The 27,016-nt window shown below is 43.2% G+C and overlaps 1 protein-coding gene across 11 annotated transcripts in view; it reads right to left on the minus strand.

Annotated features, from left to right (window-relative positions):
* The window catches only part of NUP98 (nucleoporin 98 and 96 precursor), a 42,273-nt gene extending 15,272 nt beyond the window's left edge, over window positions 1–27,001 (minus strand). Inside the window, exons 1-20 of one of the 11 annotated variants that reach the window (XM_040582571.1) lie at window positions 26,890–27,001; window positions 23,242–23,345; window positions 22,360–22,461; window positions 21,965–22,144; window positions 21,116–21,255; window positions 19,895–20,002; window positions 19,080–19,254; window positions 17,332–17,492; window positions 16,434–16,571; window positions 15,046–15,184; window positions 13,155–13,247; window positions 12,623–12,805; window positions 9,945–10,078; window positions 8,130–8,317; window positions 6,799–6,915; window positions 4,852–5,156; window positions 3,593–3,706; window positions 2,561–2,699; window positions 2,096–2,273; window positions 1,591–1,755 (exon numbers count right to left, since the gene is read on the minus strand). In XM_040582571.1, the coding sequence (XP_040438505.1) occupies window positions 1,591–1,755; window positions 2,096–2,273; window positions 2,561–2,699; window positions 3,593–3,706; window positions 4,852–5,156; window positions 6,799–6,915; window positions 8,130–8,317; window positions 9,945–10,078; window positions 12,623–12,805; window positions 13,155–13,247; window positions 15,046–15,184; window positions 16,434–16,571; window positions 17,332–17,492; window positions 19,080–19,254; window positions 19,895–20,002; window positions 21,116–21,255; window positions 21,965–22,144; window positions 22,360–22,461; window positions 23,242–23,314 (2,832 nt within the window). In that variant the 5' untranslated portion in view covers window positions 23,315–23,345; window positions 26,890–27,001. Of the gene's footprint in view, window positions 1–1,590; window positions 1,756–2,095; window positions 2,274–2,560; window positions 2,700–3,592; window positions 3,707–4,851; window positions 5,157–6,798; window positions 6,916–8,129; window positions 8,318–9,944; window positions 10,079–12,622; window positions 12,806–13,154; window positions 13,248–15,045; window positions 15,185–16,433; window positions 16,572–17,331; window positions 17,493–19,079; window positions 19,255–19,894; window positions 20,003–21,115; window positions 21,256–21,964; window positions 22,145–22,359; window positions 22,462–23,241; window positions 23,346–26,718 lie in introns of all 11 variants that reach the window. The other 10 variants (XM_040582580.1, XM_040582579.1, XM_040582576.1 and 7 more) reach the window with 10 other exon arrangements.
* Window positions 27,002–27,016: the final 15 nt, after the last annotated feature.

Genomic DNA, 27,016 nt, shown 5'->3' on the forward strand with positions numbered 1-27,016 from the left:
AGAATGTTTTGGGTTGGAAGGGACCTTCAAGACCACCCAGTCCCATCCCCTGTCAGGGGCAGGGCCCCCTCCCCCCAGCCCAGGCTGCTCCCAGCCTCATCCAGTCTGGCCTTGAGCCCTGCCAGGGATGGGGCACCTGGGCCAGCACCTCACCACTCTCACAGCACAGAACTTCTTCCTAACACTTAAACTAAACCTCCCCTCTCTCAGCTTAAAAACACCGTCCCTTGTCCTATCACTATACGGCCACAGCCACTGGCTAATGAAGGGAAGTGATACTACAACAATCTCCTGGTTTTGATAAGACTAAACCCAGTACAAAAAAACCCCTGTTGAACCTATCTGCGTGTTAAGCTGTTTTTCATGCTTTGACTCCAGAGATCCAGAAATAAAACCATCCTCTGCTTCCCCATGATACAGAACACCATGAACTCTGGCCACATGCCAGGCAGCACCTTGGCACACAACCAATGCCTCTGTGAGGTACAAGCTTAAAGATCGCCTTTCACTGCAGTCACTGATTACTGAAGGGTAAAACAGAAAGCCTGCTTGTGCACTGCAACAAAAACCTCCCAGCACATCCTATCCAGCTGCTAAACACCATCTGCTCAGCCCTCCTGCACACTCTAACTGCCAAAGGTTTACTCGCGAAACTAGGCAATCGAGAACCCCGTTCTGGAAAAAAAAAAGTAATCTGCTCTCTAGACCTGCTTTCTGTTTTAAGAAAAGTTACTTGAAAGAGCTGTAGGTAGTTCACAAGTGTTTACCACTAACACCCACATAAAGAGTATGTCCTATCCCATCAATGACAGGACACCTTCCCAATAGGCTGTTTTTTCACCCACAATGTAGTAGCTCCTGATTTAGCTTGGCAATATCCATACTAATTACATTTGAAAAACGCAAGTCTATCAGCTGCAATTACAGTAACCTTCAAAACCATGTAAAATAATTTTTTAAAATGAAATTAACATTAAACTTCAAGGGGTTACCAATGAGCTGGATAAAATGCTACCTTCCCTATGTAAGGCAGAAGCATACTCCTGAGGATGTTTCACAGAGCTTTAGAAGCAGTCACATCCAGCCCAAATAAGTTTAAAAAGCCAGCATATAATCAGCCTTGAAAAAGTAATTTTAAATAAAAATAGAGCACATTCTTGAAATACAAAGCATACAGTCTTGCGTACTAAATGATGGTAAAGTCAAATTAATGCACAATATCATTCTCAAGGCAGGCAGCACAAGGCGTTATCATTATATAGCATATATTCAATATTCACAAAAACAAGTTTTCTTCCGTAAGTGGTGCAAATATGCTGAACTCAGTCTAGACCAGAATTTAAACAAGAAGTGTTTAAAGCCTTCCCATCCCCCACGCATCCTCAGTATGAAATGTCAAGTTATCTTAATGAAAAAGAACATGCAAACACTCATCAGGAGGTCAGAAGAGCTACCAAGTTTGTGTGAGTTTGTGTAAGGTTCTGCTCTTCAACTTCCAGGCTATTTGTTACTTCAAGAACCACTCTCTAGGCACCAGCTACTCTAAAAAGGAATTAATAAAATGAAATTTTAATTCAGTCCTCCTCCCACCTGAGATGGAGGTGTTGGCTTGCCATTCAAGGTCATTTGCTGGGGTGACAGATGCCCTGGAGGCAGCACAGATGCTGTTTTTAACTTCTTTGTGTCCACTTCTGAAGGATGCTCTTCCTCTTCCTCATCTGAATCCTGCAAGCCGTACTTCGAAAAGTGTGCCACCTGTGTAACGAGAAGGGCAGATGTGTCATACCTGGGAAGAGGTATTTCAGGCATCCATGTCTGAAAAGCCTGAGCAACAAGCTGGTTTAACTGTTCACCTTACACAGCAGTTGTGACACCCCAAATTCACCTTTTGTATAGACCAAGAACATCTGCTGTATGCAAGTCTTAAGACAAAGTTTTGGTCAGTTTGATGAGGACAGATTGCACTACAGCTGAAGGACTTGAGAGTTTACAGAAATTTAGCAAAGTTGTTCGAATTCCAAGTTGTCAGGAGAGTAACTTCAGACTACTTCTGATATTCTTGGAAATCACTTTACAACTAGAACAAAAATGTTACCTTAAACACCCAGGATCCAGTCTCTGGGCGATATTCCTTGAATCGAGCGCCTTGCTTCCGAGATACAGACTCCAGTCTACCTTCATAATTCATCTCTGCCAGTCGTTCAGGGCTTTTTATCAGGCAACGAGATGTTTTATCTGTAGGCCAGACTCCATCTAATGTAACTTCAGCTCGTCTGTTAAAAGACAAGAAGAAAGTGTTAAGAGATTACAAGGTTTTGAGGCAGAGCTATTAAGGCAGGCATACAGGAGCTGAGAATTGAGCATGTGGGCTCAAACCAGCTTGTAAACCCAATTTCTGGCTCAAACTTGCAGGTATCTAGTAACTGCATAATTCTGCAATCTGAATGCACACCTCAGATTTAGATTTCTTGGTAGCTGCCTGCACACGTAGTAGATCATCAGTGTTATAATTCTACCCTTCCTAGCCACTGTCCCCACACAGTACGTATTTTAAAATTACCTATTTAAACCTTCACCCATAGGTGGCTTTCTCTCATCATCAGGGTAAACAATAACTTCTTTTCTACGGATGTGCACAATGTCATCCAGATTTAAGTTAGTTAGATTTACTTCCCCTTCAAAGTAGATCGATCCGTAGCCTGTAAAAGAAACCAAAACATCACTATTTTGTCCATGAAAGAAAACTGCATGCCAGAGAAGCTATGTTCCTGCTATACTCCTTTTTCCCCCATCTTACCACCTCACTGTCATCTCTCCAAACAAAGTACAAGTGACAACAACTGCCGTGTGAAAATGCTGAAGATGTTATTTTTAAGCCAATTCTTTTGCACAGAAAGCTTTTTATTATCATTCAGCTATTCATACTGCCTACACAAATACTATGGGTGCCCTCAGCTTTATAACCTATTTAGAGCAATTTTTTAAAGAAAAACAGTATATACCAGGGGTCCTCAAACTTTTTAAACAGGGGGCTAGCGCACAGATGAAGGGGCAAGCAGTCATCTGCAGCTGTTTGGTTTCCCCCCCCAACCCCCTACAGGGGGGTCTGTAAATACCAGGGGCCGGATTGAGGACCCTGGGGGGCCGTATCCAGCCCACGGGCCATCGTTTGAGGACTCCTGGTATATACCATATAATTCTTTAATTTTTTAATTTCCCTCCAAAAAACCCAGCAGAGAATATAGTTTGGGCTGAAGGCTCTTCACTAGAGCTCAGTCAGCTCCAGCATAGATCACAACTAAAAAGAAGCAACAACAATCAGGTTTGCATCAATGCTCCAGCAAGTTTGGATTTCACAGCAAGCATCTTTAAAGCAGGAAGTGCTTCCATTCTTTTCATATTCAAGCTTCCTAAGTCATCCCATAACAGAGGTTGTTAGTGCTACCAATCCAAACTATGACAAGACTTTGATGCAAGTTGTTCACAATGTAGGGGCACTGTTTATAATCATACTGAGGGCACGGAACTCAGGTTCAGATTCCACAGCTTTTAAGTTCAGCTTTAAGCAGCTAGAAAAACCGTACGTGCTCACCTTTGCGGCCTATGGTGAAGTCTGTCACAACACATTCATTTTTGTCGTTGGTAAATCTAGCTAGCTCCTCCATGGAGGGGATGGTGTAGTAGCCAGCTCTTGTGAGAACAATTCCTACAACAGAAAATTCATTGAGAACTGAGCCGGCCGCAAGCTTGCAGCTTTAACATTTCAAGAGTTTCAGTCCATTTCTTCTGCAAGCCTGAACAACTGAAGGTCTCAAACAAACTGAGAATCAGTGCAACAAAAGCAAATGAGAGAAATCAAAATCCCTTAATTCCACAGCCTTCACAGCAGATTTAAGACAACTGCTATGCCAGGTTTTTCCAACCTAACAACCTGTCATCAGAGATCAGTAGCAGGTGCGTAGGTCAGAAGACAAATGCAAACATCTACAGCAACACTTGACAGAAGCACTCTCACAGCTTCAATAATGTGGGAGTTCAAGCACCGGCTGGCCAAGATGCAGCACCTTTTCCATTTAACAGCCGCCAATCTTTTTTCATCTATTAATCTATCTAATGATCTTCAAAATCCACAAAAGCTTCTTGCATCTACAAAATGTCTGAAGACATTTATTTTGAACATGTCACCTGCTACTTTCATTACATGCCACATATTACCTGAAAGGAGGAACAAGTCTCTTACTCTTCACCTTCTCCAGTTCACTCCTGAGTTTAAAATATTCTAATATACATTCCTATCTCTTCAACAACTATAAAGTCTTAACTGAGAGAAAGGTGCTCAAGATCCCTCATCACTTCTCCATCTTTTTCAGTTTTACAAACCCTGTCACCAGAATTGGGAGTACTGAAAATACACACACAATGATCCTCTAGAGACACAACCACATTCTATGGCCTATTCTTTTCCTGGCAAACTCTACAGTCCAGTTTGCATGTTGAGAACTACCAAGCATTAGATTTCTAAGTTTAAGATCTTGCTAATGAATGATAGTCAACTCAGTGTACTACTGCAGAATAATTAGATTGGGTCCTCTTTCTCCTTCTCACGCACCTCACTACCCCAATCTAATATAAAACTGAGCAATGCAATTTAAACATTCATTGACTCAGCAGAAAAAAATTTCTGTACTAGGTAGGAAACTGAAAAGCAAGACCTGTATTCAGAAGAAAAGAGAAAGGAATTTAAAAGAAGCTGAGGGTCTGAAACAGTAAAAGAGAATTTCAACGAAGCATGCATGAAAAGCTGTCAGGAGCTACACATCTACTCCCCTCCACCCTCCTCCCAAGCCTAACCTGCAGGATGCAGATGATGCACAGTTTCAGGCTCATCTTCACGGTCATCCTGAAGAGAATCATCATGAAACGAGGCATCCTCACTACTGCCTTCCAGACCGTTCCGCAAGGCCACCCGCATATTCAGAGCCACAATGGTGTCATCAAAATTGTTCTGGTGTTTGTGCACAGTGTTCTCTGGAGCCTGTGGGATGGGCTTCGCAATGGGGTTAGTGTAAAACCTGGTCACTTCATGATGATCATCATCCTCCTCTCGCTCACCATCTTGTCTGTGGTTTTCATCAGGAGGTACTGACAAAAAGAACCTGAAAGAATAATGCATAAAGTTGAATTATTTAGTTCCAAGGGTCTTACATCAACATTAAAATTCAGGTCTCTTTTCATAGAAAAAGAGGACCACCACATGACTGCAGAGTCAGCAGACCAAGGGAAGCAATTACTCCCTTTCACTCTGCCCTTGTTAGACAACCTCTACCATTTTGCCTCTAATCTGGGGCTCCCACTACACGAAAGACAGCAGTAAGATCAGAAGCAGGGTACCATGATAGCTGGGGGACTAAAGCATATGCCCTGTGAGGAAAGCTTGAGTGAAATGGGTTGCTCAGTCTGGAGAAAAGACTTGCAAGTTGGGGTGTAATAACACCCTTCCAACATCAAAGACAAAATTCAGGCTCTCCACAGATATACATGGCAGGAGGATGAGAAAACTGTCAAATTAAAACAGCGAAATCAATAAGGACAGTCAAGCACTGGAACAGAGACCCACAGAGGCTGCAGTCTCTACCCATGGAGGTGTGAGACCCCCAACTGGACAAAGCTGCCCAGAGACACTGTAGATGCCCCATTGCTGGAAGTGCTCAAGGCCAGGCTGGATGGGGCTTGGAGCAACCAGGTCTAGGGGAAGGTGTTCCTGCCTGTGGCAGGGGGGTTGGAACTAGATTATTTTTACAGTCCCTTCCAACTCAAATTCTATGAAAGTCCACAACAACAAGGTGTTAATTCAGTGTTGAGACTGCTTGATGAACAGAGACTGCCAACCCCCCCCAAGGTCACTTCACTTCTGATTGATTCAATGAATTGTGAACTGGGCTGATACACGTTTAAGCCCAAAATACACAGTTTTACAAGAATGGGATGATTAAGTCTTGCAAGCATCATGATCAAATCAAACTTGAGAACACTATTGTGACAGTCACTCCAAAACACCAGCTTCAGAGAGCTGGCTGTTGTACCCGGCTGCTGGCAACAGCTATCAAATGCCTCTGCCCCATTACAAACTACCTAAATCAGGTCTAAGGTGATCAGAAACAAGGTTGCCCACTCCCATCATCAGTTCTTACTTGTACTAGCTTTCAATAAAATCAAAGTGTTGAGCTCGTCAGGAATTTTTCCAGCTTGATTAAAAGAAAACCAAACCGAAACCCCAGTTCATCTGAAATATGGCCACAGATTAGTTTTTTTTTTAGGGGAGATGGGTATTCTGACTTCTGCGAGAAGAGACTGTCTTAGAGATTCCTCATTTTAATATGCAGAAGATACATTACTACTATGAGACTCCTGGATCAGTGGAGCTTCCTTACAATTCCCATGTTACTGAGGACCAAACACAAGGAGAGGCTCCTCTCACTTCAGGGTCAGTTTTACTGCTTCCCTCAAGAAATGCCCTAGCTTCTTGCTACAGGGAATGAAGAGAGACCTATCCAAAAAGTAATTCCCCTTTGAAGTCCTGATTTTGGATGGAATGTATTGGTATGTGACCACACAGGAAAAATATGTGGCTAGATTATGAGGAAATGAATCTCACAACGGGTCAAGTTGCTTCCAATGAACATTTAAGACTACAACCCTGAAAATAACTACCTATTCTATTAATAATAATTTAGAGACAGGCATAACCAGTTTGCATTTCTCGTGAAGTATAAACATCTGCATGATGAATCGACATACCTATCTCCATTCTCTGGATACTCCGATGGAGAAGCCAGGTCTTCATTTTCACGATTGACAGGGGAGAACAGATCACTACTGCTGAGATTCTTCAAAACCAACTTTTTGATGCTCTTCCTAAAAAAAAGAAAAAATAAAACCAACAACGAAATTTGAATATATCCACTGCATAAATATATATTCCATGCTTAATTCACATGCTCCAGTGACCAGACACCAGCTGTGTAAGCAGTGTTCCCACACTCACGACATATGAAGTCTTCTGTAAGAGCACTGCAGTAGCTGAGATACTAGAACTTTTTTTGGAATTCTATTGGAGGCTTTGGTTTATGAGTAAGTGTAAAAAGCACAGGTCACTGAAAGCTTCAAAACCCAAGTTCAGTAAACCACAGTATTATCTGTTTTGCGAAACAGAGCTTCTCCAGCAGAAGCACAGAATCCTGCAACAAAAGTCTGGCCCACAGATGCAGTTTCTTCTTTACTACAGTGTCACTTTAAAACCAAATCCATGGCCAGGCTAGGGTTCACTGCCTGCAATCTGAAGATCACTGAATATCTATGCCAATTACACCCAAAAAAGGCCAAGTATTCCCATCTTCTGATCATTTGATGTTTTTCAATAAAACACTTGAGTAAGTCCATGCTCTGCCCCTCTCCCTGGAAAGTGAACAGATTGTTCAGGCTAAATTACAGACAAAAAGTTTACAAAAGTTAAAAGATATTTTCTAAAAGCCTGTGCTTGCAGAAACTTTAAATAACTGACACCTTTCTCCAAAGCTTTTTGTTGATCATTTTGAACTAAACTCAAGCTTTCTAAACCCCTTTTCAATTTTATTGCCACAGATGCTCTTGAAGACTGAAATCAAAAGCTTCAGTAGGGTAAATAGACATCATCGTTATTTATTACTCACAGAAACATCTGGGTAACTGAAACAGAACCAGTGCTAGGCTATGAAAATGCCAGAAATCTGCCTTCATTCTGGCTGCATTAGCAAACCTAACAACACTTCTATTTCAGAAGCAGGAAGCATTACACCATACAAGCTTTCCTTGTAATAGTTCCTAATTGACTTTATAGGAGCTTTGCTCCAATCATGGGATGACCTCATTTTACAGCTTATTTAGCCTTAACAGTTTAAGCTGAGCATTTTTATCTCCTCTACTGAAAACAGTTCTGTTCAAGTTTTACATAAAATTTGTTATTGCTACTCATTAGAATCAGGCCACAAAACACTCATTGAATTTAAGACACTATACAAGAGATTACTTAATCTGATCAGAAGATTCTTCCACCACCTCCTCCCTCCAACATATACAAAAGAAAAACTAACTTTGGCATGAAAGCACCATTGGATAGGGATGGCTCATCATCATCAAGACCATCAAAGAGATGGGATTTAGCAGAGCCGGCTGACTGCAGAGCTTTTGGTCGTACTCTGGTTGCTGGACGTGGAGTCAGTTTGTAGTGGGTGGGTGTTGTCAAGGCCTTCTGAGCTGCTGGGTTAGTGGGTTTCAGCCTCTGTAACAAAGAGATGCAGAACTGGAGTTTTCATACCATGTACCATTAGGGTTCACAAACAGCGAGAGGGCCTGCTTTAAGGTTATTAAGTCAAGGACCTTTTAAATGCAAATACGTGAAGGAGGAAGCCATAAACAAAACCAGGCAAAGCTAGCTGACAACAGCTAAGGGAAGCAACACCAGAGACCAGAAGTTTCCAGTCAGTCAGGAGTGGCCGTTCAGAACCTACAAGCATATCCTTGCAGAAGGCCAATGCGGACCTCCTGTCCAGACTGAGTGAATGTGGGGACAGACCAGGGGTGTGGGCTCCCCAGGGCTCTGCTGCCACCAGCTAGAGCGAGAGGAAACCTCAGCATCTGGAACAGATGTGGGTGTCTGCTCAAGCCCCTGGGATAGGACCAGTGCATGTCCCAGGCATAGCTACTGGAGGGACAACTACGGTGAGTGAAAGATTGTGCAACATCCACTGAGAAAGACCACAACACTGTCTGGCCCATGTGCCTGGGCCACCCAGCTGGTGGCAGAAAGGGGTAGACAGAGCACCCGCATCGTCCCTGAACCTCCTGTGCGTGGAGGTGCATGTGTGTAGTTCACTAGCAAGCGTCAAGATGGACTGGCCTGCAAGTAGGAGGCCCTGGGTCCTGGCAGGGATACCACAAGCAGAGGACTCATGCCGGTATAGAGGGATTTGTGCGTACAGGGTGCCCACAAAACAAGTGTGAGTGCACACGCTTTTTGCAGCAAGCATCAAGCTGGACCAGCCTGCTCTGTGGAACTAGGAAGAGGACTCAAGATCTGGGCAGGGCTATCAGATGGACAGAGAGGCCACGCTAACGATCAAGGGATTCATGTACATGCAGGTGAGCCTAGAGAACATGGCCATGTGTGCTTTTACCAGGGAGCTTCATTAGCCAAAGGGGAGGAAGAGGATGTGGGTGTATATGCTTATATTTTATGGTATTCCTAGCAGTTACACATGGGGACTTAAGGTAGTGCCTTGCCCGTGGCTGCGCTGCCAGCTGTGCCAGTGCACTCTGTGCATCTGGGATACATGGCCCAGCTCCACAACTGACTATGCTGGCAAATGGGAAAGCAATAGCCACATTCATCAGCCTGAGAAGGAGACCCCTGGGTCTCTAGGCAGACCATGCCTGGCTCCAGTGTCTGGGCAGGAAAAATCTCTAACCCAGGAATCTGCCCAGGGGCAGCAGCCACTTAGATCCTCCCTTAAATTTTAAGTCTGAAGACTATTCATTTTGTTGCCTAATAAAACAAGCCAACAGGGTATGGTTTATCAGAGGCTGACAAAGTGTCATAAGTAAAGCTCAAGCTTAGCACTAAAAATATTGTAACCAGAGGCATTTACCCATTTTTACTCTCAATTAGCAGCAGTGAGCATAGCAAGAACTACTCCATAGTGAAGGCTCTGATGCACTCAAAGGCAGTAAATGCAAAGCCACAGCACAAGCAGTTTGCATCCTGGAGAGCATAAAAAGCCACTGCACCAGTATGAGTATGCAGATGGCAACTTATTTTGCTGCTCATTGTGTACTTAAGTAAAGAAAGTGAGCACAAGATACGAAGTTATTTCAAATCTCACGCATAAAATGAGTTTATGTGCACTTACCTCTTCTTTCTTCTTTGGGTCTGACATAGGGTTTCTGAAGAGCGGAGAATCTCCAAAGGGTGAATACGTCAAGCTATTGAGATGCTGCTGAAGGACTGCCTGCTGGGCAGCTGATGCATTTGGGTCTGTCAGTGCTGTAAGAAGAGTATCATTTTTTTAGTTTTAACAGCTTTACTAATAGAACCAAGGTAGGTGGAAAAGATATCCTTCCAATCAGAGGATCTCCTCATATGAACTCAAACTTCTATACGAACTTCAGCATTTCTTTCCCTTGATCTTCGGTCACCATTGCAGCGGCAGTTTAAAGGAAGAAATCGGACTGTATTCCTCCATTAGAATTTGCAACCACATTCCATAAGCTTTTACTGGTGAAAAGCCGGGGGCATGGAGAGCTACACATCAGTAGAATGAGCCTGGCCTGCCAAAGCCTTTAACTAATACATTTGACTTCTGAAACATTTTCCTAGAGCGAGGGAAGTATTTCATGCAAAATTTTTACATTCCTGCTACAGCAATCAAACTTACAGATCTAGATAGAGTACCCTCTACAACAACGGCCTCTTAATTTTTTCTTTCCCCATCTTCTAGCATCTAATCTTAATTCCCATAAAATGCTCTAAGTGTTCACACTACAAAGCATTTGAGCAACCTAAAGAAGCTTATTTCTAATCCCAAGAAACCCAGATTGCATGCATGCATTCCTGATGAACAACAAAACCACTCCCAGAGAAACAGCAGACAAAGTCTGCAAGTCAGCCAAGACGACAGTTTGAGACAACTGGTTCTTTATCAGATCAAAATCTGGTTTCACCAAGCCGATGATGGCCAGTGAGACCCTTCCCTAAACTGCCCCACTGCAGCTGTTGCCTACAGAAAGGAAAACTTGGATCCTCTATAGTGTTACACCAAGGGAGGCTCAAGCATAAGAAACACAGAAAGACTGCAACACACTGATGAGAGAATTTCATCATGACAAGAAGGTACTCTCTTCAAACACATTTTGGCTGTTATCACTAGTATATGCTGTTACTTTGATGGGTGTTCACAGGATCATGGAACAGTGAAGCGGGACACACCTCTGAAGGTCAACTTGTTCCAAGCCCCCTGCTGAAACAGGGTCATCTGTGCCAGGGCTTGGGCACCCTCACAGAGAAAAGTGTTTCCTGATGTTCAGAGGGACCCTCCTGTGTTCCAGCATGTGCCCATGGCTTCTGGTCCTGCACAGGGTTCAACTGGGAAGAGGCTGGCTCCACCTTCTTGGCACCTGCCTGCAGGTCTTGTTATGTGTGGATGAGATCCTTCCAAATTGTCTCTTCTCCAGGCTGAAGAGCCCCAGGTCTTTCAGCCACTCCTCACAGCAAAGATGCTCTAGCCTCTCCATGGCCTTTCATTGGACTCTCTCCAGTATGTGTGAGAGTTACATACTGGCAAGCCCAGCATTGGACCCAGCACTCTTGATGGAGCCTCACCAGTGCTGAGCAGAGCTGAGAAAACACCTCCCTCCTCACAGTGCAGCACAGGGCACTGCTGGCCACCCTTACCACAGGGGCACATTGTTGGCTTATGGCCAACTGTGCTCAGCAGGACCCCCCCACCCTCTCTGCCAAGCTGCTCTCCAGCTAGGCAGCCTCAGCCTGTGCTGGTGCCTGGGCTTGTTCCTCCCCAGGAGAAGGACTTTGCATTTCTCATTGAATTTCACAAGGCTCCTGTCAGCCCACGTCTCCATCCTGCCAAGGTCCATCTGGATGGCAGCACAACCCTTGGGCAAATCAGCCACCCCTACTCTTCCTTTTGTCACTTACAGAAGCCTTCCTTGTTGCCTTTGACATCCCTGGCCAAATTAAGTTCCAGCTGGGCTGTGGCTTTCCTAAACCCATCCCTGCATGCTCAGACCATGTCTCTGTATTCTTCCCAGACTCCCTGCCCCCGCTTCCACCTCCTGTATGTTTCCTTTTTGTGTTTGAGCTTTACTAGGAGCTCCTCATTCATCCATGCAGGCTGTCTAACATTCTCCCTGCGTTCCTGCTCACTGGGACGGAACTCCCCTGAGTTTAGAGGAGGTGACCCCTGAACACCAAGCAGCTTTCTTGGGCCCGTCTTCCCACACAGTGTCATGTGCTTCCCCTGCCTCAAGTTTAAAATAATTTTCCTGAAATCACAGCCTCAGGGGGCTACAGCATGTTATGTACACCATTCATTTTAAGTGCTCAGATCTGACACTGCTGGAAGTAGTAGGTATTTTAACTTACAAAACGGTAGCACAAGTGCCTGATCTAAAGACCACTTACTTCACCAATGGCACAGCATAATCTCTAATTAAGTCCCTCCAGCTCTCCAATCTGGAATTACTGAAGAAGGTAACACTACATTTCCCTTAATTTTTTTGTAAGCACCTACTGTTGCTACCCCAAATTCAATGATGGGAATTACATCAGCAATCTTGCAAAGTTCTAAAATAGCTACAGTTATTAGTAACATTATGAAAATTTGAATTACTGCAACTACATATCAGCACACAAAAAACTTCATTAACATGGTCTCCACTGCTACCAACAACAGAAGTGGCCTCAGATTCTCAAAACTTTTTTTTTCCCCTTGCAAGCATTTGGGTGGGATGTTTAGGCACACCTGAAACAAGGGAGGAAGCGGCAATTAAACTCAGGCCAACGTACACGTACCTACAGCAGGCTGAGGGGCTCCAAAGCCCAGAGTAGCTGTTGATGTATTGAATCCTGGTGCTCCAAATGCTCCTGTTGCTAGCGATCCACCAAGTTTAGGCTGGGTGTTTCCAAATAAAGATGTCTGTCCTGTCCCAAGAGCTGTGGCATGAGATGACTCATCTACTACATGACTGTGGCAAACTTACAAGCCAATTTAGCCCACAACAAAGAACCAAAAAAACATTCAACATGTCCATGAATGCTACAGACATTCAAGACTCATGCAACCAAACCAAAGGCTTGAAATACAGAGGATGCCACCAGTTTTATGAACCATTAAGCATCACTGTAAGCAATACTACCTATAATTGCTAAAAAGTTACTTAGTACTGTGTTAGCAAGCTCTGCTTGGTTCTGATTTGAGTCCAATTCATGACTTCAAGCTAGAACACATACATTTGAATTGGCAAGTAATACCAAGGCTATATTATCACTGAAGTTTGATGACCATGCTTAGGCTGACATGAAATAAGCTGCTAGAACTGTTTACCTGTTCCAAATCCTGTTCCAAGTCCAGTTCCCAGAGACCCAGTTGCAGACTTATTTCCAAACAAACTATTTCCACCTGTGTTGGCACAAAAACCTTCAAGAACAGAACCAGTAGCTCGTTAACCTAACATTATCAGAGCTGAAATTTAAAAAACATGTATTGAAGTAAATGAGCATCAATCACTGGCTCAGAGAGAGCCCTGACAAAGCCAAGATCAAATTTCACAGTTTACAACAACCCAAGTTAGGCTGACAAGCATCAAGAAGGGACTTCAACAGCAAACAGACATATTTAAGTTATGAACACAATACTATAAACATCAGTACGGAAGAAACACTCTTTTGCCTTCATAAGCTTTTCAGTTTGTACCAGACTTCAAGGTTTTACTGAAAGCCAGAATGGACGTGATGATGCTGCATCTGGCAACAGAGAAAGACTTATTAAATTTCCTCAACTGCTTGGATATACCACACACGCATTTCTCTTCTTACCAACAAAGCAGGTAACAACTCAGAACAAGCACACAGTTCAAAGATAAATCTCTAATTATAAATAAGTACAATCCAGATCTAACAGGAAGGATTAGTTCTTAAACTGAAGACTATGAAACCATCCTACGGCTGGTCAGTATGCAAAACCAGAATTACACTAAAAAACTGCAGTCATTGACCAACAGCAGATACACCTTAGAACCAAACTCTGTTTTTCCTATAAACTGTACCACTGCAAGTAAAGCAGGCAAATTAAAACCACATACTACAATCAGTATTGTTCACCACCAAAGTGCCAACACACTAGTGTTCTACTGTTCTCCAAGGTCTTTCTAGCTACAAGGGAACGGGTAGCAACTTTCACAAGTAGTATTAACGGTTTGCCCAAGGTTGGTCGCCAGAGAGAAACTGTGCTTGCTAAGGCGCTGCCCCTGGCAGGCTGGGAGCTCGACACTTTCTTCTGTCTATGCTGGCAGGATAGCAGGGCAGGCTCACTGCCCTGTGCAGACTATTGCCAATAAAATAAAAAAAAATAATCTCAACGAACCAAACAAAAAAAAGATGTCAGGGTCTAAATCCACTCCCACTCACTTTTATGAATATTTTTTTTGTTCAGAAAAAAGAAAAACAAAAAGAGCCGAGGAGAGAAAAACAAAAAGAGCCGAGGAGAGAAAAACAAAAAGAGCCGAGGAGAGAAAAACAAAAAGAGCCGAGGAGAGAAAAACAAAAAGAGCCGAGGAGAGAAAAACAAAAAGAGCCGAGGAGAGAAAAACAAAAAGAGCCTAAACCCATTTCAACAGAAGCTCTGTGAAGGAAGATTGTCATTTACTTAAACTATCACTGCACTGCACTACATCATTCAACACTGGTTCTCTAACATTAGCGTTAGACACCAACACTAACACAAGACCCAGTTCTTCAGGACTTTGATCCTTTGCACCATGAAAGTTAACAATAACCATCAGTTAGACAGGAACTGTTTCATTTTACCTTCACTTCAGTGCAGTATCTCCTACCATCAGGCTACAGATATCACTGGTTTTACTGCATTCCCTTCAGCACTACTTTGCAACCACAGCATATTTGAAGCCTCGTAACAAACCTCTATGTCTTCTGAATTTTTTTATTTCAGTAGTTTTCAATTACAGGTTCCACCTTCTCTTAAGCGCTCGCCTAATACTGGTACTGAATTTTCTACCTCCCAAGCCAGGGAGTACCACCAAGAGGAAAGGTATAAAACAGCATCCAAGACCTTTCCCTGCAGCAACATGCATCAGAAGCATGGCTTACCTGAGAACTTTAACATTCATAATCATTTAGCATGTGCTATTCAGCAGCCAGGTGTGTGGTATATGCAGTATAGTTTTAAGTGATTGAAATCTCACTTTTTTCGTATGTACCAAAATTAGAAACATTTGTATTGGTTCCTAAAGTCAGGGTTGGTTTGTTACCAAAGAGCCCGCTGCCAGTGGTTGTACCAAACGAGGGAGTACTGGTCGTGGTGGTTCCAAATCCAGCAGGCTTGTTACCAAACAGGGTCTGAAAGGAAGAAAACATGAACTTGGAAACCCAGACAGACATTGAAAGAACAGCATTAGTGTTTCAATGTAGGCAAGAAAGCAAAACTCAAGCAAAGCACAACTTAGACCACAACCTAGATTCCCAATAGTGCTGCGTTATTTGCAAGCCACATGCGCTAGTATATGGCAAGGACCTTCCGGAAACAAGTATTACAGTTGGACTCTATGATCTTAAGGGTCTTTTGCAACCTAACAATTCTATAATTTTCACTCCATTACAACCAAAATGACTGAGTATCAAGAATCAAGTCCACTTCCCGGTTAAGTCACCAATCATCACAACTTCAAACATCTGTATTTTCAACACTATGCTGGGGCATCCCCAGGAATACATAGGTAGAGAGATGCTTGGTCTCTCTTGCTGTCTTATCAACCAAGACATTACTTCTTAGAAAATGAATCTCTGAAACACTAGCTCCATGTCATGGTTTTAATCCCAGCTGGTAATTAAGTGCCACACAGTGACTCACTCACTCCCCACTCCCCAGGGCAGGGCAGAGGAGGTGGGTTGTGGGAAGGAGAATCAGAAAATAACGTAGAACTTGAGGGTTGAGAAGAGAACAATATAGTAATTAAAATAAAAACAAAAGAACAATAGTAAGGTAACAGTTATAGTAAAAAGGAGGGAGAAGGGGAGAGGACGAAAATCCAAAAGGAAGGGAGAGAAGAAAACCAGTGACAGGACAAAAGAAAACTAGTGAGGCACAATACAACTGCTCACCACCTGCTGACCAATGCACAGCCAGTCCCCAAGAAAAGATTACAGCCCTGGCCAACTTCCCCCCTCCCCCCCATCCCCAGTTTATATACTGAGCATGACATCCTGTGGTATGGAATATTTCTTTGGCTAGTTCAGGTCAGCTGATGTGGCTGTGTCCCTTCCCAATTTCCTGCACCTCTCCAGCCCTCCCCTATCAGCAAGGCCTGAGAAACCAAAAAGTCCTCAACCACACTGATCCCACACTAAACCCAAAACACAGCACTAGCCACCAAGAAGAAAATTAACTACCCCAGCCAAAACTAGGACATTCCGTTACGCATGCCTATACTGTATCCTTCAGTTTACATAAAACCACACTAATTTTGCATCTTAACTCTTAAGATGACACTACTTTCATGGAGGTCAACACCCAGAAACAGGGCTCCAAGCCATTTGCTTTTCATATTTTTTTCCTTCCCCAGGTTATTCTGTTAAGGTACAGACATACCGAACTGCCAACACCAAATCCTGTGTTAGTTTGTCCAAAAAGACCAGTTCCAGTTCCAAATCCAGTACCAGCATTTGTATTGGCAGGTGTTCCAAAAATGCCTCCAGGCTGTGAGGGCTGGGTTACGCTAAAGAGACCCTAAAAAACAGGAACCAGGTTAAGATAACGCTGCAATGCTTTTCAAAGTCTAGCACTGACAGTAACAGAACCAACGCAAAAATCAGTTAATAAAATGATGCTACATTACCCCTTTTTCTGGGGGCAGAAGATGGGTGAAAAGCATTTCAGAAGTTTTAGTCATTCTCCAACAAATAAGTCATAAAAAGAAAATTAAAAAAAAAAATCAAAGAATTTATGCTCCACGCTGAAAAGGATATTGGAATTTCCTCATCACTTTGTGTGAAGGAGATGGAAAAGAAACATTTTGCAGAGTTTTCTGGGAGAAGTCACAACATACTCAGAATACAGCATATTTGGAGCCAAAGGCCCGAGCTTTACAGCAAGTAGCAGCTATGTAGCATCCTTCTATCAAAAGGGCCCAAGAATACTGCTCATTATTCACCAGAAAGTACAGAATTGTTCCCACAAAATGTTAACAATGGTATCATATTATCTGTGTGAACACCATCGGAAATACTTGAATTGGTAAGAGAGCAGACCACTTGGAGGGAATGGGTGAAGTTATTCGTTAAAAGCTATACTGTGTCCAGTTATCATGAATGAAAAATGCTGACTGGCAAGAAGTGGCTAGCTCAGACAGCAGAGTTCAGAGCTTTGCATCCTAGTTTTATGAAGCTGTACTACAATGAGTAAGATCTAAATCACAGTATCACAGCCTCCTGTGTCTAGCTGAAGTACCTATAGCACAATTTTTAAGGGTTCAAACAATTTGTCTTACCATTGTGTTTGTGTTTGGCTGCCCTAGAGTGCTGGTATTGCCAAAAGAAAAGCCAGTGTTCTGCGTTGTTGTGGCTTGACCAAATGGTTTGTTAAATAGACTCGTAGTTTGAGATTGCTGACCAAAAAGACCTGTTGTTCCTGTTCCAAAGCCAGTCGTACCTACAACATACAAACACACTGGTTAAAAAAAACCTCAAGTACTTATCCAATCCCATTTACATTTCCACACTCAGCATGTTAAAACAGGAAAAAGACCCGCTTCAATTCAATGGAGCAGCAAGACACCCAGCATCATCAATACAGCACAGCACCTCCATTCATGTGGAAGTAGTTCATGTTAGGTATTTCATCAGGTTCTCCTTCTCCTAAAGTCAATGTGAGCATAAGACCAGCAAGTTTACCTCACAGATGGATCTGACCAAGAAGGTACCAGCTTTGGTATGGTCAGTTTGTTCTCCACTCTACAAAGACAACTGCACCATGAGGACCTGAAAGAGCTCCCTAGCCAAGAGGCAGGCAGTGCCCTCCACACCAATTCTGTTCTATAACCCACCACACAACTACTACAGAAACTTCTACCCAAACTTCAGTCACCATCACCATCTTTCTCCCCAAAGGAAAAGGGCTATTTACATGTAGTAAAAATGGCATACACATCGAGAAAAGCTTTTGCTCCTTCACTCAACTGCCATTGCTATCTCTGCAGAACTAGGTGCTTTCTTCAGAGTCATCTGCATGAGAAACACATGAAGCCTGGCAAGGCTGCCAGATTGGGCAGTCCGTGGATTTTAACAAACTGTACCTTCACGGGGTGCAGAGAAATACGGCCACCTGTACATTGATCTTTCTCCAGGACAGCAGCTTAGCTAAACCCAGGCATGCCCAGAGACCGACTCCAGCAGTGTCTGTCATTAAGGACACACACAATTCTAACCCAACACAGTACAGCCTTTCTTACAGCAGATAACCACTTCCATTTCTACAGACCACAGGATTTTGATCTGCTGTTTACAGTCTGATTCCACAAATACAAATATCTACTTGCATTTAGATTTGCAGCAGAAACTAATAAAAATAGAATTTGTGTTTGAACTTTTCTGCACTTTTTTTAATGCTAAATTCAAAAAGGTCCACTACCCTGTTAGCCCAACTGACAAGCAACTAGCAGACAGGCAAGCACTTATGGGAGTTAGTTACTTCATACCTGGCTTTTAGTTTTTGACCAAGAATGCCAAAACAGACAGCATGCAACCAGGAAGGCACAACACAAACAAGTTCACATCCTAACCCTGCTCTACAGTGGAAAAAACCTCCTGGAAAATTCTAGTCAGGCTACTATAAATTAACTTGCCCACATAATTAATTTCTAGGGAATTTACTTTTGCTGATTAGCAGCAGTAAAATCTTGACATTACTATTAACTGATGCCGTCACTCTACTGATCACTAGCAATATCCTGGTTGTTTTCTTTGCCCACATAAACAAGCTGACTTTCTTGTAAAGCCAGATGCTCTAATGAATGGTCTTTCAGCAAAACCTGGGGGATGCAGAGGAAGTTTGCAAACCCTGAAGAGTAAATAAAAGATTTCTATGGCAAAGAACCTAATTATTGAATGGCGATAATACAACCAGTAAAATTGAGCTCACACCAGTGTTTCCCCACCCTTTTTCATTACAGAATTTTCATACCTGAAGAGTATTTGCATATTTGCATACGAGCAAAGACAGGGGACAGGCAGTACTTACTGGTTCCAAAAGCAGTTTTGTTCTGTCCATACGAAAAGCCTGTATTAGTAGAATTGCCAAAAAGTCCTGTAGCTGTACTGGATGTAGCAGTAGAAGGCCCAAACAAGCCTGCAGCTGCTCCTGCAGGATTCGAGGGCCCTTTCCTGTTTGCCTGGTAGTCTTCTAAACGGAGTTCCTAGTAAAGGAAAATCCAGCTCTCTTTACACATTCTTTTTACACAGTATAAGGTTAAACAAGTGTCATTAACAAGCTTACACAGCATTCAAACCCAAAACAAGGTGATGGTATCAAGAAAAGGCTGTTAACACTGCATTTTTAAAAACCCAAAACATGACCTAAACTCAAGATTCACGTCAGGGTTTCAATTTTACTTCCCAGAGTTTAAGATCATTTGAGTACAAGATCTGTTTTAGAAGTATCAAATAAGTCAACTTGAACAGAAAGACTTCAGGTTATACCCTTGGGAACACTGGGTTATATTGAACAACTGTGAGTTTTGTCCAAGATTCTGCAGTTATCTCAGCAGCACAGGGCTGCTCCCAGCTGGGTCTCTCACCCTTCTGGCATACAGCAAGATGGAATTTCAGCTCCTCAAAACCTGCAGCATTAAGCATTTAAAAACAAATGCAATAAATATGGTGATGAAATGAGTATTTTACTTGATGATACTTCTCCTCTGTGACTGATGCAGATACTGAAGTTTTTACTCATTAATGAGCATAACGGATCCCTATTACAGTTTAAAAAAGCTCTACTAAGCCAATGCTTACAAACAGCCAAACAAGACAAGCATGTTTGAACACTCATTGACTGACCTCAAGAGATTTACTTTCATATTCTTTCATAGCAGTAATACATTGGTGCTTGGTATTGATGTTAGTGCTTACTCCAGATTTTACCATAGTATCTGTACCAGTTGGTGGCTGCAAGACAAGAGGTTAAGATATCAGGTTTAAAATCCAGGTTAATACAGTTATTACTGCCTCAGCAGATGCTGTTGAAAGCTAAATTCAGCACACAGGACCTGAAGCAGTGTGTGACTTATCTGTACAGCTGTGGCCTCACCCAGTGATGAGGCACATTCAATAGCGTTTAATAGTGCAATTTACCTTAGTAACACTCAAAACAATGCAGTACAATTCATTTTTCAGCTTCACTTTAAAAGTGGTTTATCTAAATTTGTGATATAAATCATCTAACTATGCATGGATTCCATTATCCACCTTTTTTTAAATTGTGCTATGAAAGTATATTAACAGCACTCAGACTGCCCAAGTTATCACCACGGTTCTGTCTACGCCCTGCAATAAATAAGTCTGTCTGTTAAATCAGCTCAGCCTAGAAATAGAGGGCTGAAATACAAACAAGTATATGGCAAAAAGACTGACTCTTTCCAGCAGATTGATCAGTTAACCCATTTCCATGACAGCTTCTTTTCTGAGCCACCCTCTATTTCCAACCGCCATTGAACTCTCAAGACATTATTCAACCCTTTCTTAAAGGGAACTCATCCAGAAAACACAAGGGATCAGTCTTCACATTTCAGCTTAGATATCCAAAGCCATGCTAACTTATAAGAGAATGGCATTTGCTTTGACCTATCCCAAGATGTCTTTAATCTTTACTGCTGTTAGCATTTAGTGTTGATCACCTGGACTTCTGTGGCACATCCTAGCTTCCTGAGGAGGCTCTGTTTTAAGAGCTGCTTTACCTCTTTAACGCAGCTCTAAGTCTAGGAAGTCTAGATAGGGCACTACTCCACGGCGTTTGATAAGACTGTCAAAATCAGCATCAAAAAATTCTAGCTCTTTGGAGTTAACTAGACATCCTATTTCCACTGCAACAGTTCCACTAAAGGGGACCTTTTCAGATCACTTCAGAACACTGCATACTTCCATATTAACTACTCATTTTTTTCAGCTCAGTGACCAAGACAGCACCTTATACAAATAACAGCTGTTATCCTACAATTAGGTTAACATAGACTGTTATCCTACAGTAAACAGGCTGGATTAAGAAAGAAAACCAGGACTTACATTAAATTTAATAGTTGTGCCAGTTGGAGCAGCAGTAAAACTAGTTGGGCCGAACAGAGAGCCAGATGTACTCCCAAAAGGATTGGAAGTTGTGTTAGTGGTTCCAAAGAGACCTCCGCTGCTGGTACTAGTTCCGAAGTCTTAAAAAAGAAAAAAAAAGATTGGTACAAAAACAAACCTGATTTTTAAAACTTAAACCCAGATATTTTATTCTAATTACAAAGTTGTCTGGGACCAGAAGAAACAGCTAGAGGATTTTTTTTTTTTTTTTTTTACAGTAGAGGTAGCCAGTTAATCCAGTATTCTGCTGCAGAAGACTGTCCTTAACTCATCAGCCCAGGAAATCTTAGAATAACCAGAGCACCCAGTTTCATTTTACTCCCGACAACACTAAGAAAATTACATTTATAAAGGGAACCAGTGAGGTTTCTTTTCTCAGAAGGGTCTGCTAGCAGTTGCTTTTCCCTCAGGGAAAGCAGTAGTGTTTAAGATGCATTTCAAGCATTCTGGTTTCAGAAGCAAAATCAACTATAACAGCTCTACAACAGCAGAATAAGAAGCTAGTATCAAGCAGTGTCAAAAGATATTTAAGAACAGAAAATGCCAGCCAACCACCTTTTTCAACTTATTTTAAAACTCATGGCTAGAATTGCAGCATACAGCGTTATCAGGCTCACCCTTGGCTACCATGGCCTGCAATAATGTCACTATATCCTCCAGAAGAAAGAAAAAAAACCCACCAAATCGCCACATTAACACTTGTACCCGACCCACCAATACATCCAGCACTCTGATCTTCAATCAAAGGAAATAAGCAATGCTCAAGAGAGATGCAGCAGGTTTACTCACTTCCAAACCCAGTAGGCTTATTCTGTGCAAAGGCATTATTCTGGGATGAGAAGAGGCCTCCACCAGTGCTGGTAGTTCCAAACAGGCTATTCGATGTCCCAGTTGATGTTCCAAACCCAAAGCCAGTGCTTGTGGAGGAGGTAGCTGGCTGATTAAATGTAGTCGAACCAAATAATCCCCCTGAAGACAGACATAGACTATTAATAATTTGCAATCACTGACTGCTCGGGAGGTTGCTATTTTGGAATTTTTGTGGGGGTTTGTTGCTGCTTTTGTTGCTGGTTGTGTCAGGTTTTTTTGTTTTTCAAGTTTTTTCTCTCTTCCTCCCCCACCCTTTTCTCAATAACATCCTTTTCTCAGGATCACATTCCACTACAGCCATAAGACAGCAATACCTGGTTTTGTCTGTGTACTCCCAAAGAGGCCTCCAGTATTATTGTTCGACCCAAAGGCTGATGTTCCAAACGCTCCTCCACTTGTAGTGCCAAAGCCAGCATCTGAAAACCAGCATTATAGCTCAGATGAAACTATATTCTAAAGAGGTATACTAGAAACTAAATTCTGTCAGTGCTTTTTTAACTTTTGTAAAAAGATTTGTGCATGACCACCTACACATCAGCATCTGAGATAGGTGGAGTGGTACAATTAATACTTCTACAAAGCTCCTGACATAAAAGCCTACAGTATTTGGAGCTGGCCACTTCTACAGAATGTACAAGACACTCCTCTGCAAGGCCTCTACCACTGTTTGTGACACCCAGAAGTTGCTCTTTCCATGCCTTGGTTTAGGAATAATAAACAGAATTATTGTGTTTCCTACTTAAGAAATAGAGCACATACACATTGTAAATACCACAGTGAGTTTTCAGCCATTACAGCAGACCATAAACTGGTGTATCTCCAGAAGACACCCCTCAGATTACACGCCTTTTCTTTCCAAGTCTTCCCAACAAACCCAGTCCCTATTGAAGGGACTCTTCCCATCCCCTCCCCCCAGCAAGACAGCCTTCATACAAGCATTTTAGTTTCCATCCCCTTAAAAAAAAAGTTTCAACAAGTGTATGTGGAATCCTGGTATCTATCCAGATCAAAAGCTCGGTTAAGTGGAGAAGCCTAGGGCTTCTGAACCTGATTCACTGCAGAGCAAGCTGGACAGCCTAGCAGCACCCCAACTCCATCACACACAAATAACCAGCTCCATCTGATCCTCTAGCTGCAACCCAAGGAAAAAATACCTCGAGTTCTGTCTAAAACATCAGTTTAGACTTATTACTTACTTTGTCCAAAAGTTGATGTTGTCCCAAAGCCAGCGCTGCCTCCAAATGGGGTTCCAAAGGATTTGTTAAACATTTTTGGGATGTATCACGTTTTCCCCCAAAACCTGGAAAGAAGAATTCAGCTTTTCTTTAAAGTTTGAAAACTTATTTTTTTCATCTTCTTCACTGTTGATGTAAGCAATCTAATGTGAGTGCTTAAGCCATAAAATGCTTGACAGCATGTTTAAGTCACACTAAGCAACTTAAAACAGTCAGAACCCCGGACGGGACAAAAACACTGACTTTTCAGTGACATCACAAGTAAGGTGTCTCCTATCCCTAATTACAGTTAGATTTTCTGTATGTCTTACTGAAGACTGAAAAACTAATACATGACATGACTCCTCTGATCCACATTATTCCCACCAAACCCCTCCAAAACATCTAACACCAACAGCACCTCCCACATCTGTTTCTACTATGTTTGATTCACACTGGGCAACACTCCTTTTTTGATCAAGCATCTCAATGCCTGAAAGATCACCAAAACACCCCTCCAAGAACATGCACAAGGATCTGCACCAGGCTACAGCCACTTCTGTGAAGCTCCCATGATTTTCTATTAAACCCTGTTTGCCAGCTACTTCAAACAAGACAAGTGGAAATGCACTGCACAAAAATTACAAGCATACACCTTCCATCTGCTTCCCATTTATTGCTCACCAGGCTGCACTAGGATTTTCTGAACTTCCTAAAAGTTGTTTTTAAATACTTGTTCAGGAGAGTTTTACCCCATTTAGACAGGGGTCCAGTTTACCTTCAAACACCTGTCATTTTATTTACAGATACACTGAGTATCTGTATACTACCTCACTCCAATCTCTTCTCCAAGTACAAACACAATGTTACAGCTTTTTTTCAAGAAACCTGAGCAAGCTAAAATAAAATCATGACAGATCCTTAGCCACACTCCAGAGAAATTTGTAGTCTCTTTCTGTTTTGGGGCTAAAAACTGTTAGCTCCACCACTGAAAATGCCAATATTAGCCACAAAAATTCACTGCTGGCAGCATTAGCTAATCCACAGCAGCGCAGAACTAGTAAGTTTAGAACACCGTAAGATGTGGCCTATACCAAGAATATTTACAAAGTACTACTTACTATCATGTTAGGATAACACTGATTTATGTAATGACACACTAACTTTTAGCATGTCAGCTTTCTTTAACTCCATTTAAGTTTTCTAGGAGGCTCAACACCCAGGATGGCAATAAGCTCCTATCAAGTACTTTCCATTCGGTCACCAATAATTTAACCTCAATATCAACACCTTAACCTCTGCCCAGGTGGCTTGACAGTTTCTCTATAGCTCCCTAATTCCAGCTCCTTTTATATCTAACTAAAATGAAGCACGCCCATCCTCTGCGTATTGCCCAGTACAGCCACTCCACAGCAAAGTCACTAAACCTATCTTCCCATCCATTAAATCCTAAGTATTTTTTTCCCCCCCCAAAACCCATATCACCTTCTGGGAAAAGCCAAATCCAGATTTTTAGGCAGCTGTAGCTACCTGCCATACCACTGCAGCAATCCCAGTACTACTGGAGGCTGAAACAGTCAAGGGCAAATCAGTATCTGAACACTTGTACTGAAGAGCAACTAACAAGTTGTTTTGTGAAATCTTTTAACTGTTCAAAACAGCAGCATATCACAATTTTTTGGCATTGAGAGGCTTCCCACACACACATGCAAGCCCTTATGGACTACCTTATGTCCATAAGGAGTCCTAAAGAGTACTTTAAATAAAATTATTCTGGTAGAAGAAAGAAAAAGTTGATCTGACAAACTATCAGAGCATCCTAAGCCTAGAGCTGCCTCCTGGCAGAAAAAGTGTTGCCTGTCACACACCAGGATCCTTCTCTGAGATGCAGGGGATGCTGCAACACATTACCACCTTTATGAACCCCTCCCTCCCTACGGGCCTGCTCTCAAACACCCGTGCCACTTACGCTCCCCCCTACACCTGCAACTCTTCCTTAAGCACCTCACCTTTGCAGTGCAAAGGCTGCTTTTTGTTTTCCATCAGAACCTGGCTTTGGATACCAGGACAAAATACAGAGCCACCTCTCATTTGCTTCCTCAAAATCCAACCTCTGTGCTCCAGCATGACCATACCTGGCTTCCAAGAACATCCATCACCTCCACCCACTTCCCAATCTTACCCCAAAATTCATGATTTGCCCTCCCTTGCACTACACCACCTACTACTATGCCTTAAAAAAATTCTAAGTTTTTTGGTTTTAGACTTATAAGATTAATTTTATCCTGATGCCCGACATGAGTGCACTCCTTTAACTCCACACCCCCACCTCAGCTACCTTCTCCTCTGCCTCCATAGACTATTTTCGGTCCTCTCACTTTGCCCCTAAGCAAGTCTCACTGAAGGCCAGATAAAATGTCCAATGCAGTTGTCAGCTGGTTCAGTCTTGTTACTCCCGACCTTATCTGCAATTCATAAAACACCTCGTTTCCCTGTTCCCCTTTTTTATGCCACTACTATATGCTACAAAGTCAGCATATTGAGGATTGTTAAATGCTAAATTCTGCATTAGAAGAAATATGAAGCGGCATTTTCTAAAATCCAAAGAACTTATTAACAGATTTCACTCTCCCACGGGGTTTGAAGCTTTGTTTTCCTTTGATGCCCACCTCTCCTTACTTACTGACCCCCAGCAGCTCAAGTTCAGCAAGCAGACGCCTTTAACCCGAGCCAGTAGCAAGGCAACACCACAGGCAACTGACTCACAACTGCATGTGCAAAAAGTTATATTAATCAAACATGCTCTGAGCTGCCCCATGGAAACCAGAGCCCCTGGCCACAGAAACACCAGCAACAGCTAAACACTGAAGAAGAGTTGGATTAATAAAAGTTGGTGTTTCTTATGCAACGGTTCTCTCCCACTTGCTGGACACCATCCACAGGCAAAGAGGAGCCATTCCCTCACTACTGAGGAAAACAGCTCTAATTACATCTTTACAATGATGTTATATAACCCTCCCGTCCCATCCAAACAAATTCAATTAATTTATCAGCATAACTTTAAAAACCCTCCCGATAGCAGCCTACAGTTACATCCTCAGACACCCACTACAGTTAAGACCCCGGAGCCAGGTCCACCTTCACCCCCGCGTTCCACCACACACCCCCCACCGCTTGCCGTGTGCTCCCCCGGCCGTACTCCCACAAAGCCCCCCAACGCTACCGGCTCTCACGCTGCCAGCAGCGCAGCCCAGCCCAACCCGCCCATTCCTCACAAACACCACAGCACCGGCAACGAGAAACCGAAACAGCCGAAAGCCTCCAAGCACGGGCGCGGGGCGGCAGGAGACAGACCCCCACACACCACACCCCACCCCCGGGGACCACCGCAAGAGGAGCTGGCGCAGCGGGCGCCGTCCGCGGGCTCCCAGCCGCCCCGGCCTCCACACACCCCCTTACCTCGGCTCGCTCCCTGCCCAACGTTCACCCGCGGCCCTCCCAGACCAGGCGGCCCCACGGGCCCAGGCCGACCCAGTCTCTCCGAGCAAGGCTACAGAACAAAGGCCGCCAGGCGCCCCGACGGCCAGGGACAGAGGTCCCAGAGCGGAGCCCCGCAGGCGAGGCGCTCACCGCTGGCGCCCCGGGAAGGTGTAGCGGAGCGCGGGCCGGGCGGGCCTGGCTCCACCGCGTAGGGAAGGAAGCTGCGTCACAACGCGCTCGCGCAGCTCCCAACCACCCCCGCTGTTACCACCCGCCT

This window comes from Falco naumanni, chromosome 2, assembly GCF_017639655.2.
Source record: "Falco naumanni isolate bFalNau1 chromosome 2, bFalNau1.pat, whole genome shotgun sequence".
Taxonomy (NCBI): domain Eukaryota; kingdom Metazoa; phylum Chordata; class Aves; order Falconiformes; family Falconidae; genus Falco; species Falco naumanni.